General features: G+C 47.2%; 1 protein-coding gene across 2 annotated transcripts in view; it reads right to left on the bottom strand.

The window, feature by feature from the left end:
• LOC137352193 (rootletin-like) overlaps positions 1 to 15,922 on the bottom strand; it is an 84,359-nt gene that overhangs the window by 57,908 nt on the left and 10,529 nt on the right. For both annotated transcript variants that reach the window (XM_068017384.1, XM_068017385.1), the window contains exons 4-13: positions 14,183 to 14,374; positions 13,548 to 13,631; positions 12,073 to 12,173; positions 10,782 to 10,947; positions 8,686 to 8,792; positions 6,313 to 6,540; positions 3,472 to 3,568; positions 2,924 to 3,028; positions 2,118 to 2,366; positions 914 to 1,113 (exon numbers count right to left, since the gene is read on the bottom strand). In XM_068017384.1, coding sequence (XP_067873485.1) covers positions 914 to 1,113; positions 2,118 to 2,366; positions 2,924 to 3,028; positions 3,472 to 3,568; positions 6,313 to 6,540; positions 8,686 to 8,792; positions 10,782 to 10,947; positions 12,073 to 12,173; positions 13,548 to 13,631; positions 14,183 to 14,374 — 1,529 coding nt within the window. The remainder of the gene's footprint in view (positions 1 to 913; positions 1,114 to 2,117; positions 2,367 to 2,923; positions 3,029 to 3,471; positions 3,569 to 6,312; positions 6,541 to 8,685; positions 8,793 to 10,781; positions 10,948 to 12,072; positions 12,174 to 13,547; positions 13,632 to 14,182; positions 14,375 to 15,922) is intronic.

Here is a 15,922-nt window from a genome sequence, read left to right as displayed (position 1 = left end):
CTTCGTCCTCAAGCATTGGGTCTTTTCCTGCCAGTGCAGTGATGCAGGCACGTCGCGTTCACAGTGACATTGCGCCCACTATGTGCTAGATGCACAATATGCGTGATCACATCAAAAATGCAACATGTGCATATCTGTGCGACCTGGTCTTCAACAGCAAGGACAGGGAGAATTTTAAAAAAATATATATTTATCAGCATTAAGTCAAAAATTCTGGGAATTTATGGTGAAAACTGGTTAGAAAAACAACTTTAATGATCCATATGGATACGATATATTTGGGATCTTGGTTCAAACAGGACTGTTGGGACGAAGATTCCTCTGTCTAATTGTCGTTATTGGGTCCTATGTAAAATGAGTTGGGGCCCTTCCAATCCTGTGTCAAGTGCGCAGTTGGCCACAGTGTAAAATTAGGGCCAACTGGTACTAAACCGACAATTTACTGAGAGAGAGCACAGATTGGGCCGTACGGGGACAGGAAACAGCTCACAGTGGAGGACACCATTCTGAGGTTGAGGCACGTTGCTGCAGCAGATTAAAGGGAGCTTTATGCTGATTCTAAGATGTGTTGTACCTGGCACCAGAATAGTAGTTATGACAGGGTAGAGGACTCTTTACTCTCTAACACATGCTGTACCTGACCTGGGATGACTTGATGCTGATGCAGGGTGCCTGAAAAACAGAAGGTGGGCCATTCCGAAGCACTACACCCATTACTCTGATGAGCATAAAATTAATGGGGAAGTAAACAGCAGAGAGATACAGGGAGAAGAGGACAATCTTAACAAGTTTGGGGGAAATTGGAGTGACAAAGCTTATCATAGCAGCAACTCCAAAACTGGCTGGGGTCGCGATGAGGACAAAAATAAGGATTCTGACCAGCACCAACCCACCCGCCTTCGTGCAGTCTCACCTTCCTAGTAGGTCCGCAGAAGAGCGGTAACGGTTGGCATCGCGCTTGGCATCGTCCTTGGCTCGCACTGAGTCCTCGGTCTCCTCTTTGAGCTTCAGGATCTGCTGCTCTAGTGCCCGACGTTCGCTCTCACTGTCGCCAAACTGCTTCTTCAGACTGGCCAACGAGTCCTGGGTTGCTTCGTACTTTGCACGGAGTTCCTGTTGTGACAAAAACAACAAAATGTTTTAGGAGTATTCGGGGATTTAACAAGAATGTTGGTGCTGTTTATAAAAAGAGGTCACAGGGCATAACCCCAGGCTCCACCTTTTATCGGACTACTAGTAGGAAGTGTGGGACCCATTATTTGGTAACCTGAGCACTAAGAGCTGAGCACTCATCGAGAGGGTCCAATGCTCCAAGGGTACAATGCTGCACTGGGCTCCTAATGGGCCATCCAACCATTGAATCCCAGACTTGGTCACCTGAATCTAATTCCTCTCTCAGCGCACTGGAAGCATAAAGATTGTAGGACCAGCAAAGTCTCACAAAGAGGATGCATCATCTGGAAACAGTATTACAGGTTAGTGAAGGTTCAACATGAGAGGCAGACCATCCCATTTCCAAGAGTGTCAGCAGGAAGCCAATGGAGGAAAAAGGTTGGTCTTCAAACATGTCTGCCTATTGTATAAATGGTGCTCCTGTTCAATTGCCAGCATTGTTAGTGATAATGGTATGTTCTGGCACCAACTAAAGCAATCCCAGTCCTGGTCTGTGCTGCGTTGGCTTATTTGAGCCAGGGCGATATAAGGGACGTACTATTGTGCGTTGTGTTCTTGAGTTACAGAGGGGGAAATGAACTGGGGCTCCTACTCCTGAACCCTCTGAAAAGTGCACGCTTGCATGGCGGGCGACACAAGAGGTGTAGCTGCGATGCCTTCCACAGCTGAATATTCACAGTACGGGCTCAAATGGACATTTGGGTAAAAAAGTGACTGCGGATCTGTGCCCGCAACAAGAGTTGGCACCTTCAGCAACGCAGGAGGTAAAATTGGGGAGAAAAAATCCTGGGCAGTGGCTAAAGTGAATTAAATTTTTTTCAATACTATAATTTCTTGCTCTGATGAATGCAAGAATAATGTTTTAAAATGGCGATGTTGAAGGCTCGCTTTGTTACAGACTTGTCCCATGATCATGGACCTCATGCTCCGTGGCGTCTCTGTACCTGGATCAGGAGTTGCCTCTTCTGCACTGCAGCCTGAACAGCCGAGTACATGGAGTCAGTCAAGGCCGGTGAGAGGTTGTGTCGCGGTGAATGGCTGCGGCGGGGAGAGGTCCGTCGCCGTGGAGACGGTGTGCGCAGGCTGGTCGAGATCCCCAATGGGCTAAACAGAGAGGAATCCATTTCCGTGAGGTCGCCAGTCCGTTCAGCAGATGTGAACTGAGCCCCACTATCGGCCTCGGAAATAACAACCTGCAGAGAGAATGTTCAGCGGCACTGGTTACTGTGATTAGTCACACTAGAGACAACCCACTGACAGCCAACAATCCGAATTCTGCAAAGTTAAACACCTAGCCTACAGTTTAACCACTTTAATGGACCACATTAAATCACCTGCCCTTATGGAGTAACCAGGTTAGAGAGGCCCCCGTGGAGTAACTGGGTTACAAGCGTCTCGCCCATGGAGTACGTACCTCCCTGTTATGGGGCAGTCGCAATTAACAGGGAGAGAAGCAAACAGCCAACCCCTCTCACAAATGCTCACTTTCTCCCCTAATTTTCTTCCCTTTTCTCCTGTAGGTGTCACTGCTTTCTGTTTTCTAGCTGAGGAGATGCCAAACCTAATTGTAGCCACTCTATTATTGTTCCGACTGAGATAGGGTAATTCAGCACAGTCGACTCAATTGGTGGCACATTTATCAACTGATCCACTGGGGGCACTATGATGAGCATTCTTAAAGGTATCACACAGTGACCAGCCTAGAGCAAACTATACAGTCCGTGCCTATTGGCTGCTCCAATGTCCTCACCTGTGTGATGTCTCTCAGTATTTGATGCAGTGACTCCATCTCTGCTTTTACAGACTCGATCTCAGCTTCTTCCTGAACATCCTGTGCCTCAGCTCGGCTCGACTCCTGCAACAATAAAGGACCCATCATCCAGCACCCAACACCTGACATCCAGTATCCAGCACCCAACATGTGGCATGGCACCCATCACTTGGTACCTGGATCCCAGGACTAATGGCTTGGCATGTTGCCCACTCAAAATCACAGTCTAATAAATTCTTGCTTTGGATCAATTGATCTAACTGAATGCTAGAGCAGGATCGATGGGCTGAATGGCATACTGCTGTTCCTGTGCATCAAGCTGCCATCTACCTGGTATTGGAGTGGGGCATCCAGTCACTTAGGAAGACTGGGCACCAAAGATCTGTCATGTAAAACCAAAATCTATTTTCCTTTTGTTTAAGTGTCTCTGTGGTAAGAACTGTTATCAAGGCTTTTAATACATTTACATCAGCAACCTTGAGGCTGGAGACCCCACCCCTCCCTCTCCCTGCTTGCCATTCACCCACCAGGTTCTCCACCATCTGGCTCAGGCTGTTGATGGTCTTCTCTTTCTCGCCATTCTGGGTCGTCAGGCGCTCAACGGTCACCATCAATTCTGTGATCCTGGAAGAAACACTTGTATTTATACCACGTTTGGCCAACATTGTCGACAGATCTCAAGGTGCTTCACATGCCGAAGGATGTCTCTGGAGCGGCTCCAGTGCTGGGATACCTGCTGCCACTTGGCAATCGGGGGTTGGAATCCATCTAAAGGGGCATTAGTGTGTTTCTGATTTGAAACATCCCAGAACATCTGAGAAGTTAAGACTCCACTGCATGAGAGGAAACCTGAACTTCCAGTACACTATCAGACCCCTTCCCCAGCTTCCAGCGCATCAAACAAGTAAAAACTCCCCACTTAACCCTGTCTCTCTCTCTCCACACATGCTGCCTGACCTGTTTGGAGTGTTTCCAGCATTTTTTGCTCTTATTTCGAACTTCCAGCAAACCCAGTATTCTGCTTTTGTTTTATTTTAGTTTTTTAGTCTGTTATAAAATAATCCATTTGAAAAACTACAGCCATCACCAGGATCATTTGACCAAAATCTAATCGACCCAGCAACATCCAATAATCCGCCTGTGTCAGTCTGTCTGCACAGATTTGTTTCCTTCTCCGATTTTCCCTGGAGACGCTGACGTGCCAATGATGCACCGTACCGCACCAGCGAGGTCCTTCTCCCCGTTTGAGACTAGACGGGAAGTGTTAGCCAATCTTTCTGATCGTCCAGGGAATCACAGCTGATTCTGTCTTCACCCAGGGCTCACACACGTAGACTGCCCGGGTGAAGTCACTGATTAGCGATCTGAAGTGGAGACCCTGGATGATTTCTCTCCCCCAACCCAGGGACAGTGAAGATAAATGTGCAGCAGGCCTAACCTGTGCTCAGGCTGACAACAGCCATCTGAGCAGCTGCCGTGTCGTGTGGCACGTTCTTGGCAGGTCAGTGACACCCAGGGCCTTTGGGAATCTGGGCAGGTTCTTTTTACGTGTCCTTTTCATCTTTTAAATTTGATTTGAGCCAAAAGAGAACTGGAGCAGCCCAAGGGAGCACAGAGCAAGTGAACAGGATGGTAGGAATGGAGGAGAGGGGAGGACACTTACCAGGTTTTGGTGCCTTCTGTAAACAGGATAGTTCAGTGCCACAGTAACCACCAGAGATTAAGGCCGGAATTTTACTGGCACTCCATGGTTACCAATATTGGGATCAAATGCGTCCTCCAAGCCCTCACCTGCGGCCACATGACCACGGAGGCTATTTTACCAGCGGTGGCCGATTAAGAGACGGGACCGCCAACCAAATAAGGACGGTGGCCTGCCTCTCTGAGCTGCTGGCCCAATCATAGGCCCACAGCTCCACAGCCTCGGCAGCACCACCGACAGAGGTGGCCATTGCTGAGGCTGCAAGGGAAAAAAGAGGGCGCCTCCATATCGAGGCACCCTCGCAGGTAAGTAGGAACATTTTTTCTGTGCCGGGGCCAGACAGGCAGGCCCCAGCGATCGGAGGAGTAACCCCTCCAGTGGTGGCAACGGAGCCACGTGAGCAGCCATTGCTGCTGGTGGGGCCCTCCGTGGGCTACGGAGTGACCAGAAAGGAAGGCCGCCCCGAAAAGCTGCTGGGAGGCTGCCTTGATGTACCTGGCAGTCTTCCCCCATGGTGGTGGTGCGGGGGGGGGGGGGGGGGTGGCTGTCCCGATTCTGGTAAAATGCCAGTGGAGTTGTGAAAAGGCCGTCGGTTGGCCTGTTAATTAGATTAATTGGCCGCCTGCCTCCAGTCGGCAGGTGGCCGAGCCACTGCCAATCCCCCCTTTGGAAATATCCCGTGGTGGAGGGGAAGATTCCCTCCCGATGCCTTCTGCCACCATTGTACTAGTCCTCCCGCCTCCCAGCCCTATCTCCAGCCCCTGTCTCCATCTCTCAGCTTGCACACAGCAGGAAGGAGCTGGTCAGTTCAGGTAAACCAGGCTTTGGTCGCCATCTGCTGCCATGTTTGGCAACTGCAGCATCAAGTGCGTGGATGAAAACCAATTTCTCGGTTGCATCTGCAGAACCAACTGTAGCATTAGCGTAAACTGGCTTTGCTTCACACTGCCGCTAGCTAGTGTAAATGCAGCCAGAATACAGAGTCACGGCCTATCCTGAAGGGGACAATCTCACTCCACTTGGCTTCTGAGTCAAGTAGGACCCTGAATACCAGATTCACACCACATAAGTTTACTGTTGGTGTGACACTCAATGAGTAGTGTAAAACGCACTCTGTAAATAAAGGTGAAAGGATATTTTTTAAAAAGCTCTGTATCTGTACTTGTTTGGTGCAGCCAGCTCAATCGGATGAAATTTAAATTACATCATCAGCTCCCCCTTCCCCAACTCTACCCCATATCACTATAACCCAGCCTCTCCCAGTCACTGAGCATGTAACTACCTCTGTGGGAGCTACTTCCCTTTTAATTACTTTTCCCCCTCTTCTCCTGAAGGTACTGAATCTTTACTGGGGTGTGACTTGTACCTCCAATACCTCATCCACCAGGCCATTCATCTTGTGTGAGGTCAGACAGTGAGCATTAACAAGCTATTCAACCATGGAAGGAGTCTTCACTCCATCCTCACTTGACATTCACATCCTTGAATTTTCCAGCAGGGATCACATCCAGTCCCCAGGAGCAGGATCCCTGCTCCGAATGACTCTGTCTGTTGAGATTATCACCGAGAAATCAGGGGAGCATCAGCCTGACTTGGCGTCTGTTTCGCACAAGTTTTTGGCACATCCTGTGGGGTAAAGCTGGACGGACTGACGATTGGAACACACCTGGCGTTCTGTTCGGCCTTTTCCCGGTCGTACTTGGCTTGCAGCTGGATCATCTCCCGCACCTTATCCCGAAGCTGCTCCTCCAGCTGTGTGAGCTGGCTCGACTGTTTCTCCAGCGTCACTGTCGAGCTGGTCTCCGACAGGCGGAGGTGGCCGCTCAGGTTCAGGCACGATGCGTGAATCGTGCGCGAGGATTTTGCTAGATTGTTCCGCAGCTCAGAGAGGTCCCTGGGGAAATTACAGATGCAGTTGATGTGGTGTACACGGACTTCCAAAAGGCATTTGATAAAGTGCCACATAACGGGCTTGTCAGCAAAGTTAGAGCCCATGAAATAAATGGGACAGTAGCAGCAGGGATAGAAATTGGCTGAGTGACAGGAAACAGAGAGTAGTGGTGAACGGGTGTTTTTCGGACTCAAGGAAGGTATCTAGAGGGGCTCCCCAGGGGTCGGTGTTGGGACCCCTGCTTTTCTTGATATCTATTAATGAACTGGACTGTATACAGGGCATCATTTCAAAATTTGTGGATGACATAAAACTTGGGAAGTATAATGAACTGTGAGGACGGTAGTGATAAACTTCAAGAGGACAGAGACAGGCTGGTGGAATGAACAGACAAGTGTCAGATGAAATTTAATGCAGAAAAGGGTGAAGTCAATCATTTCGGTAAGAAGAACGAGGATAGGCAATATAAAGTAAAGGATATTATTCTAAAGGGAGTGCAAGAACCTGGGGTTATATGCACAAATCATTGAAAGCTGCAGGCTGGGTGAGAAAGTGGTTAACAAATGGGCAGCACAGTGGCGCAGTGGTTAGTACCGCAGCCTCACAGCTCCAGGGACCCGGGTTCGATTCTGGGCACTGCCTGTGTGGAGTTTGCAAGTTCTCCCTGTGTCTGCGTGGGTTTTCGCCGGGTGCTCCGGTTTCCTCCCACATCCAAAGACTTGCAGGTGATAGGTAAATTGGCCGTTGTAAATTGCCCATAGTGTAGGTAGGTGATAGGGAATATGGGATTACTGTAGGGTTAGTATAAATGGGTGGTTGTTGGTCGGCACAGACTCGGTGGGCTGAAGGGCCTGTTTCAGTGCTGTATCTCTAAATAAATAAAGCATCTTGGGCTTTATAAATAGGGGCATAGAGTACAAGAACAAGGAAATTATGATAAACCTGTGTAAAACATTGGTTCAACCTCAACTGGAGTATTGTGTCCAGTTCTGGGCACCACACTTTAGGAAGGATATGAAGGGATTAGAAAGGGTGCAGAAAAGATTCATGAGAATGGTTCCAAGGACGAGGAACTTCAGTTACATGGATAGGTTGGAGAAGCTGGGTCTGTTCCCCTTGGAGAAGAGACAATTAAGTCATGAGGGTTCTGGACAGATTAGATAGGGAGAATGTTCCAGATAGGAAGGATCCAGAACCAGCGGACACCGATTTAAGGTGATTGGCAAAAGAAGCAACAGCAATATGAGGAAAACCTTTTTACACAGCAAGTGGTTAGGATCTGGAATGCACTGCTTGAGAGTGCAGTGGAGGCAGATGCAATCAAGGCCTTCAAAGAGAATTGGATAATTATTTGAAGAGAAAAAAAGTGCAGGGCTCTGGGGAAAAGGTACTAGATGAGTTGCTCCTGCAGAGACACAGGATGGACATGATGGGCCGAATGGACTCCTTCTGTGCTTTATATGATTCTATGATTTGACTTCAAACAAAAGAGTCTTCCCACCAACCACCGCCCCACCCCCGACTCTCTCCACCCTACAGGGCAGCAGAGGAACTCACTTAAATATGTCTATTATCTGCAGAAGCAAATCCAACCTCCCACCCGTGCACATGTGAATCACAGCCAGTTATTTAGACCAGGATCAGATCCTTTGTTGAGCTTAAACAAGTGGAAAGGATGAATTCATTCTGGGAGTAGTGCCAAGCATCTGAACCCCTCTCAGTATTCTCCCTCCCCCTGAACGTGCTGACTCTCGCTGGGTTACGTCCTTAGGGGTTGGTCGCCCGCTGATATGTCACGCGAGTGACCTTTCTTCAGCTGTTAACCTAGACAGTAGGTTCGGTATTATATTCAACCGAGGGGGTCATCATGTTAAAGCTTCATTCTATCCTTCTTTGACGTTACATCACTATTGACAGAGTTGGTGGATAGTGATCAGGAGCGGGAACTCGAGCTGATCACCCCCTCCTTAGATCTGCTAATTGTAGCAACTTTGACTGCAGGACTGGCTGGGATGATAACCAGGACTTGTAAATAGTATAATATGCTGATCTCAGCAAGACAGGAGCCAAACATCAGCAAAACCCATACCCAGAGCGTCCTCTGGCCCACACGCCATTCTCTGTTTATACGATGCCGCTGTGTCTCACCGTTCACTGGCTGATTTTATTTCACAGAAGTGACGTCTGAAACCCACAACCTGTCTCCAGAGCGACAGCAGGCGGTTGTGCTCGTTGCTGAAGTATGTGTTAAAAGACTACAAACAAAGAAACAGAAAAATTAAAGCACTCCTTCACTGAGTAAACATTCCAGACTAGCACCAAAAAACACAGGGAAGTCAGGGTGAGAGAGATGGGTATGTCAGAGAGTGATACAGTGAGAGGACTGTGGGGTATATCAAAGGGTGATACAGTGATGGGTGTGGGATATATCAGAGCTTGATACAGTGAGGGGTGTGAGGTACATTAGAGAATGTTAGAGTGAGGGCTGGGGGGGTATAACAGTGTTTGAAAGAAAAAAGGAATGACATATATATAAAGCCCCTTTCATGACCTTATGATGTCCCACCAATGAACTATTTTTGAAGTGTAGTCACTGTTGTAATGTCGGAAATGTGGCAGCCAATATGAGCACAGCAAGATCTCACAAACAGCACTGTGATAATGACCCAATAATGTTTTAGTGATGTCGATTGAGGGATAAATATTGGTCAGGAAACCGGGGAGAACTCCCCAGCTCTTCTTCCAAATAGTGGCACGGGATCTTTCACATCAACCTGAAATGGCAGGTGGGGCCTCAGTCATCTGAAAGACAGCACCTCTGACAGTGTAACACTCTGTCAGTGTTGCACTGAAGTATCAGTTTAGATTTTATAGTGAGAGAAATGAGTATATTACATTGTGATACAGTGAGGGGTATGGGGCTATAGTAGTGTTACAGTGAGGGGTATAGGGTATATCAGAGAGCAAGTGATAACAGGCTATTTGACAGTGTTTCACTAAGGCTGTGGGATATATCAGAGAGTGCTACACTGAGGGATATATCAGAGAGTGTTACACTGAGGGATATATCAGAGAGTGTTTCACTGAGGGATATATCAGAAGGTGTTACACTGGGGGATACATCAAAGAGTGTTACACTGAGAAATATATCGGAGAGTGTTACACTGAGGGATATTTCGGAGAGTGTTACACTGAGGGATATTTCGGAGAGTGTTACACTGAGGGATACATCGGAGAGTGATACACTGAGGGATACATCGGAGAGTGATACACTGAGGGATACATCGGAGAGTGTTACACTGAGGGATACATCGGAGAGTGTTACACTGAGGGCTACATCGGAGAGTGTTACACTGAGGGCTACATCGGAGAGTGTTACACTGAGGGCTACATCGGAGAGTGTTACACTGAGGGCTACATCGGAGAGTGTGACACTGAGGGCTACATCGGAGAGTGTGACACTGAGGGATACATCGGAGAGTGTGACACTGAGGGATACATCGGAGAGTGTGACACTGAGGGATACATCGGAGAGTGTGACACTGAGGGATACATCGGAGAGTGTGACACTGAGGGATACATCGGAGAGTGTGACACTGAGGGATACATCGGAGAGTGTGACACTGAGGGATACATCGGAGAGTAATATACTGAGGGATGTATTGGAGAGTGATACACTGAGGGATATATCGGAGAGTGTTACTCTGAGGGATATATCGGAGAGTGTTACTCTGAGGGATATATCGGAGAGTGTTACTCTGAGGGATATATCGGAGAGTGTTACTCTGAGGGATATATCGGAGAGTGTTACTCTGAGGGATATATCAGAGAGTGTTACTCTGAGGGATATATCGGAGAGTGTTACACTGAGGGATATATCAGAGAGTGTTACTCTGAGGGATATATCGGAGTATGTTACACTGAGGGATATTTCAGAGAGTGTTCCCTTGTCCATATGCTGTTTTTTCCAATGTTCCCCAGTGTCTCGACTCGATATCCTCTATTCCCCATTGTGTCTCCACTGTTCCACATTCGGTCTGCCTTATACCTCCCTTCTATATCTCACTGTTCCCCATGTGTCTCCTCTGTAACCCACTGTTCCCATATTGCATTCACATAATATGTTTATAAGCCCATGCATTGCCCTGAATATAATCAGCAGCATCCGAGTCTGACTGAGTTATACAGAAATAATATAAATGCTGACGTGAGCTTGGGTGTCACTGCACTGCGTGGCAGAGTACCTCCTCCTCCTGTCTCCATTGCACCTCCTTCTGTTCAAGTTCCTCCCGTGCCTTAGTCCAGTCAGCAGTCAGTTTGCGAATGTCCTCACTCAGGGCAACATTGGCAGAGTTTGCCTGGTCCAGTTGTTCCCGGAGCATGGAGTTCACTTGGGTCAGGCTGGCACTTCTAAAACCAGAGGACAGGGAAATCAAACCGGATCAGGCTACTCAGTACAGTAAAAATGAACAAACAAATAGCTCAGGCAAGCAATTCCCAGTCTTTTGAGTGAGGATCAAGAGTAGTAGAGACTGTCAGAGCCAGGGGCAGGATGTTGGGCCGGGTAGTTAGAGCAGGAAAGATCAAAGGTATGATGTGCCTAAGCAGTCTCGAACCCTTCCTAGTCTCCATTTACAGGGTGTCCATGGCTGGGGTCTGAGAGGCAGGAGTGCATTCGGAGATATCAGGCTGGGTGAGCATTTTCAGGAAATATTGGAAAAGTACCCAGAAATACACCCATAAAAAATGTGGATTACAGCAGAGAGTGAAAATATCTAGGATTTTACAAAACATACTTTTAACAAGGGACAAGATAAATTTTGTCACTCTGCAGGTATTATGAGGGTCCCTGGGAATTTGACAATATTTACATGGAGTCCCTGGGACTGTGGGAATATTTACAGAGTGTTCCTGCAATTGTGGGAATATTTACAGGGGCTTCCTGGGATTGTGAAAATATTTACAGGTGGTGCCTGGGAAGTTGACAACATTTTCAAGGGACCCTGAGATTGGGAATATTTATTGAGGTCCCTGGTGTAGGTCACTGATTGCAGGGGCTCATGCGCACACAAAAGGTTGGAGACTCCTGGTCTAGGGTAGGATGTGGAGTCAGTTGTGGGAAGCAGTGATGATTTGGTATCTGGTTAAAATCTTATTTATCTTTACAGCAAAAAAAACACATTGATTTTAACTCACCACTAACCCCCACCCCATCCAGATAAAAAAAATTATTGCTAAAAACAGAGACATTTTGTCGAAGCTGTTCACCTTGCACTCATCAGGACAATTTGCAAGAATACCAATGTAAGGGAAACAACAAATTTATACTATATGAGAAGAGTGTGCTGATTGGTTGGCAAGTGGACTCTGATTGGTAGAGGCATTAATACGTGGGGGTTGCAGGGAGTTTCCTCTGAGTGTTATGTGTAACAAAATCCTAATTAGGGTTCCACTTAATGGGTTTGGGATTTCACAACACATGGGATTCCCCAACTCCGCCTCCCCGGGTTAGAATTATGTCATACTCTCACATGCCTTTGCTGCTCCTCCTCCAGTCGGATCAGGGTGTTTTCCAGTTCGTTGCTCTGTTCCTCTTCAGACTGCCGCAGTCGTGATTCTGTGAGGTCCAACTGGCTCTGTGAAGAATGCATTGTAGACTTTGATTAATACGAGTCTGCAGAAACCGTGGGGGGATGAGCTGTGCTGTTTATCATGTCATCGCATGGTGAAATGTGTTCAGGAAAATTTCCTCTGTGTTCTGTGCTTCAAATTTCAGCAGAAACACCCAGCAGAGTAAAGCTCCATGAACACACTTCCAACTTTACGAGCACAGCAATACATCTCCTCGCAGTGTTATTTAGGTCCCAGCGGGGAGCGGAGTCAGCTGCAAGGTATCTGGGGGCATCACAGAAAGAAGTCCTGAATCCATCAGTAATCCTCTCATTCCTTTCGATATCTGCAATGGAGCCAAATCTTGGAATCTAATCCCCCAATAGAGAGACCAAAATTTTAATTTTCACAGTAATGAGATTATTGCATCCTTGGAGTGCCAGGCTGGTATTTACTCTCCAAAGATGAAAACATGACCACCACAATGCCAATTTTTATTTATAATTAAAAGCTTTTCTTGACAGTTTAAAATCTTGAGGACATGCTGTCCTCAAGGTGACTGCATTGGGGAAGAGACCATCCATCTCCTTCTGGAATGTGTGTTTGCAAAGAATATCTGGAAAGAAATGAAGTGGTTCTTGTTGAGGATCATCCCGAGCAGCTCTGTAATGCAGGACCCTGTGCTCTATGGACCATTCCCAGGGACGTGCACCAAGACTAACATCAGCTGCTGCTGCAGGGCTATCAACTCGGTGAAATTTGTTGCCTTCAAGTGCAAGGAGCTGTCCATGTAATGCAGACTGGCACATTCCAAGGTCAAGGACTGCGTGCTGCGGACGCACTAAAGCTTGGGGCAGCTGCTGCAAAGGCTCAATGGGAAAAGGCCACAGTTTAGGGCCCTCCCACCATAGCATACGGAGGGGCTGGAACCAGTGTAAAGCTCCTTGGGCTGTATCCATCAGAAATAGATTATTGTAATGTAAATATAGATGCAATTTGCATGCTGAGTGCACGTGCTTTATTTAATCACATTGATCTGTATTGCACTATGTCTAATACCACTCTTGTAATGGATGTTTACAAATTTTATGTATATTTAAATATTTGATCTACATATAAAAAGCTTTTATGTTAGAGAAGAAACAATGAAAAGTTGATTGAAAACAATGTAAATTTACTCCTGTATAGAACTGTGGCAGACAGGCCCCTTCCCCAGAGCTCAGGAAACAATCACCATGGTAACCACCCATCTACTCTAAACAGGCCCATTCCAAGGTAAGACAGCTACTTTGCGATAACACACAACCTCTGGGAACCTTGTATGTTATTGGAGTGAAAGATTTAAATGAGAGGAGGAGTTGGAGCAGCCTCTTACCCACTGTACTGATGGTCGCACTTACAGACAGTCGGTGCTGTTCCAGCTCTGTGGATTTCTCAATCAGTTGCTGCTCCACCTCGCCACATTTCTTCTTGTACTGAAGGACCTGCCGTTTGAAGCAGACTCTGTCAGTCCCACAATGCACAGCAGCAACAACACTCCTCCTGCTCATGAGCAGAACCTCACAAGGACAAAGTAGACATAGATGAAGGTGGTCATTTAGCAAATCTCAACTCGTATATCCAGAAAGAATGTACAGTCACTCCTACTACACCATCAACTGTTTCTCAAACCATTCTTTGCGCGAGGAACCTCCTGACACCAGTGCGAAATTTACTTTTCATGGCTTGAAGCTATATCCCTGTGCGAGGTAGCAATGTTAGAGCATGAATTAGAGCGTAAGGGGAGGTCGGGGGGATGACTGAGAAAGGTGTTCAAATACTTGTCTTTATAACGCTCAGTAAAAAGTACTCCCCTTTCGTCCACTCCATTTAATTGATCCGTGATTACTAAGTGATCACATGGTTAGGACCAATCAAAAACACAGGGAACTCTACTGTCCTACATGTTTGAAAGCAAGAAGGAAGGAAGACTGGGGGGATAGACAGACTGATAGGCACAAAGATTCAAAAAACCCCAAGGCCTGTATCACATTACCTTGGATTGGAGCTTCTGGACCAGTTGGGCCTGTCGCTGCTGACCCTCCTGGTAGGCCTGAAGTTTGCGTTTATATGAAGCTTGTTCCTCCTCCAGTCGCCGACGTAGCTCGATGTTCTGCTGCGCCAGGCTCTTGTTTTCCAAACTTTCACGCTCCCTCTCCCCTGTCTCCAGCTTCAGGGCCTGCTCCAGCTGTGAAGAGAGAAAGAGAGAGAGGGAGCTAGAGCCGTCAGTCAAGGCTGGAACAAGACGACCTTGGATAGTTCCCTTTTCTACTTACAGACAGATCTGGTAACAAAATTGTTGACTGGTCCATTTTGTCCCGTGGAGTATTATACTTATTGGAATATTATACTTATTGGAATGGCGCTTCTGTTTCCCAATTATCCCCACCCTCGCCCTCAAGGTGCTGAGGTCCCATGCGCCTTCCAGTGTCTTGCCCAAGTCACCAGGTCTTCCTGCGTGGCCTGGACAGTAAGCGCCAGTATGTTGCTCATGTAAGTGGCATCACAGTTAAGCCCAATCTTGACCCTCACCTAATGCTCACTTTCCACCAAAATTCCATTCCCACTGCTGCCCTGGCTGAGATCAGCTAATTCTGCACAAAGTGGTTTGCAGTGGGGCAGCACAGTGGCGCAGTGGTTAGCACCGCAGCCTCACAGCTCCAGCGACCCAGGTTCAATTCTGGGTGCTGCCTGTGTGGAGTTTGCAAATTCTCCCTGAGTCTGCGTGGGTTTCCTCCGGGTGCTCCGGTTTCCTCCCACATGCCAAAGACTTGCAGGTTGATAGGTAAATTGGCCATTAGCAATTGCCCCTAGTATAGGTAGGTGGTAGGGAAATATAGGAACAGGTGGGGATGTGGTAGGAATATGGAATTAGTGTAGGATTAGTATAAATGGGTGGTTGATGGTTGGCACAGACTCAGTGGGCCGAAGGGCCTGTTTCAGTGCTGTATCTCTAAAACTAAACTAAAACACAGGTATTCCTAATCAGCGGCACAAACTCAAGATCATCACAAAAGAAGTTGGAAAAACTTCTTTACACAGATGGTGGTTAGAATGTGGAATTCCCTGCAATGTCTGTTGTTGAAAGAGAGTCTGTAAATTAAAGGGAGTAGATAGCAGCTTGAATAAGAGCAATATTAATATGCATGGTGAGTGACCAGGAGGAATGGGATTAGACAGAGGTTGATGTCGAGCAAATGGCCTGCATGAGGGCAGTAACATTCTACAATTCTACCACAAGAATCCAATCAGGGACCTGGAAAGTAATCTGCTCAAACATTGTGCCTACTGTAGGCTCACCAGTGCCAGTGCACTGCCTTCTGCTATTAAAATAAAGCACCTATGTAAGTATTATTGCCAGTGCAGTGTTTCTACTGTAGATACGCAATTCCCAGTATAGCATCCCTTGCTGGTAAAACACTGCACCTTTTGTAGGTCCGTCACTCCTGACACAGTGACTCCTGCTGCTGAAACACTGCACTTCCTATCGGATGGGCACACTCCATGAACTGCCGCCTGCTGGTGAAACGCACCTTCTTTACTCCTTGCCTATTTTATAGGTTGAGATGTTTTTTCAAGGACTCATGCACAAAACAAGCATCAGCAGCTTAGGGCCCTGGAGGAGGAGTTTCTGTAAGCAGGATTTTGAAATATTCACCACTGGTCTCTATGATATCCGAAAGCACCCTGTTTCCTTGTACAGTTTTCACATTAAGATAAAATTTAAGGAGAAACT

The sequence above is a fragment of the Heterodontus francisci genome, chromosome 37 (genome assembly GCF_036365525.1).
Source record: "Heterodontus francisci isolate sHetFra1 chromosome 37, sHetFra1.hap1, whole genome shotgun sequence".
NCBI lineage: Eukaryota > Metazoa > Chordata > Chondrichthyes > Heterodontiformes > Heterodontidae > Heterodontus > Heterodontus francisci.
This window is presented reverse-complemented; position numbering and strand designations above follow the sequence as displayed.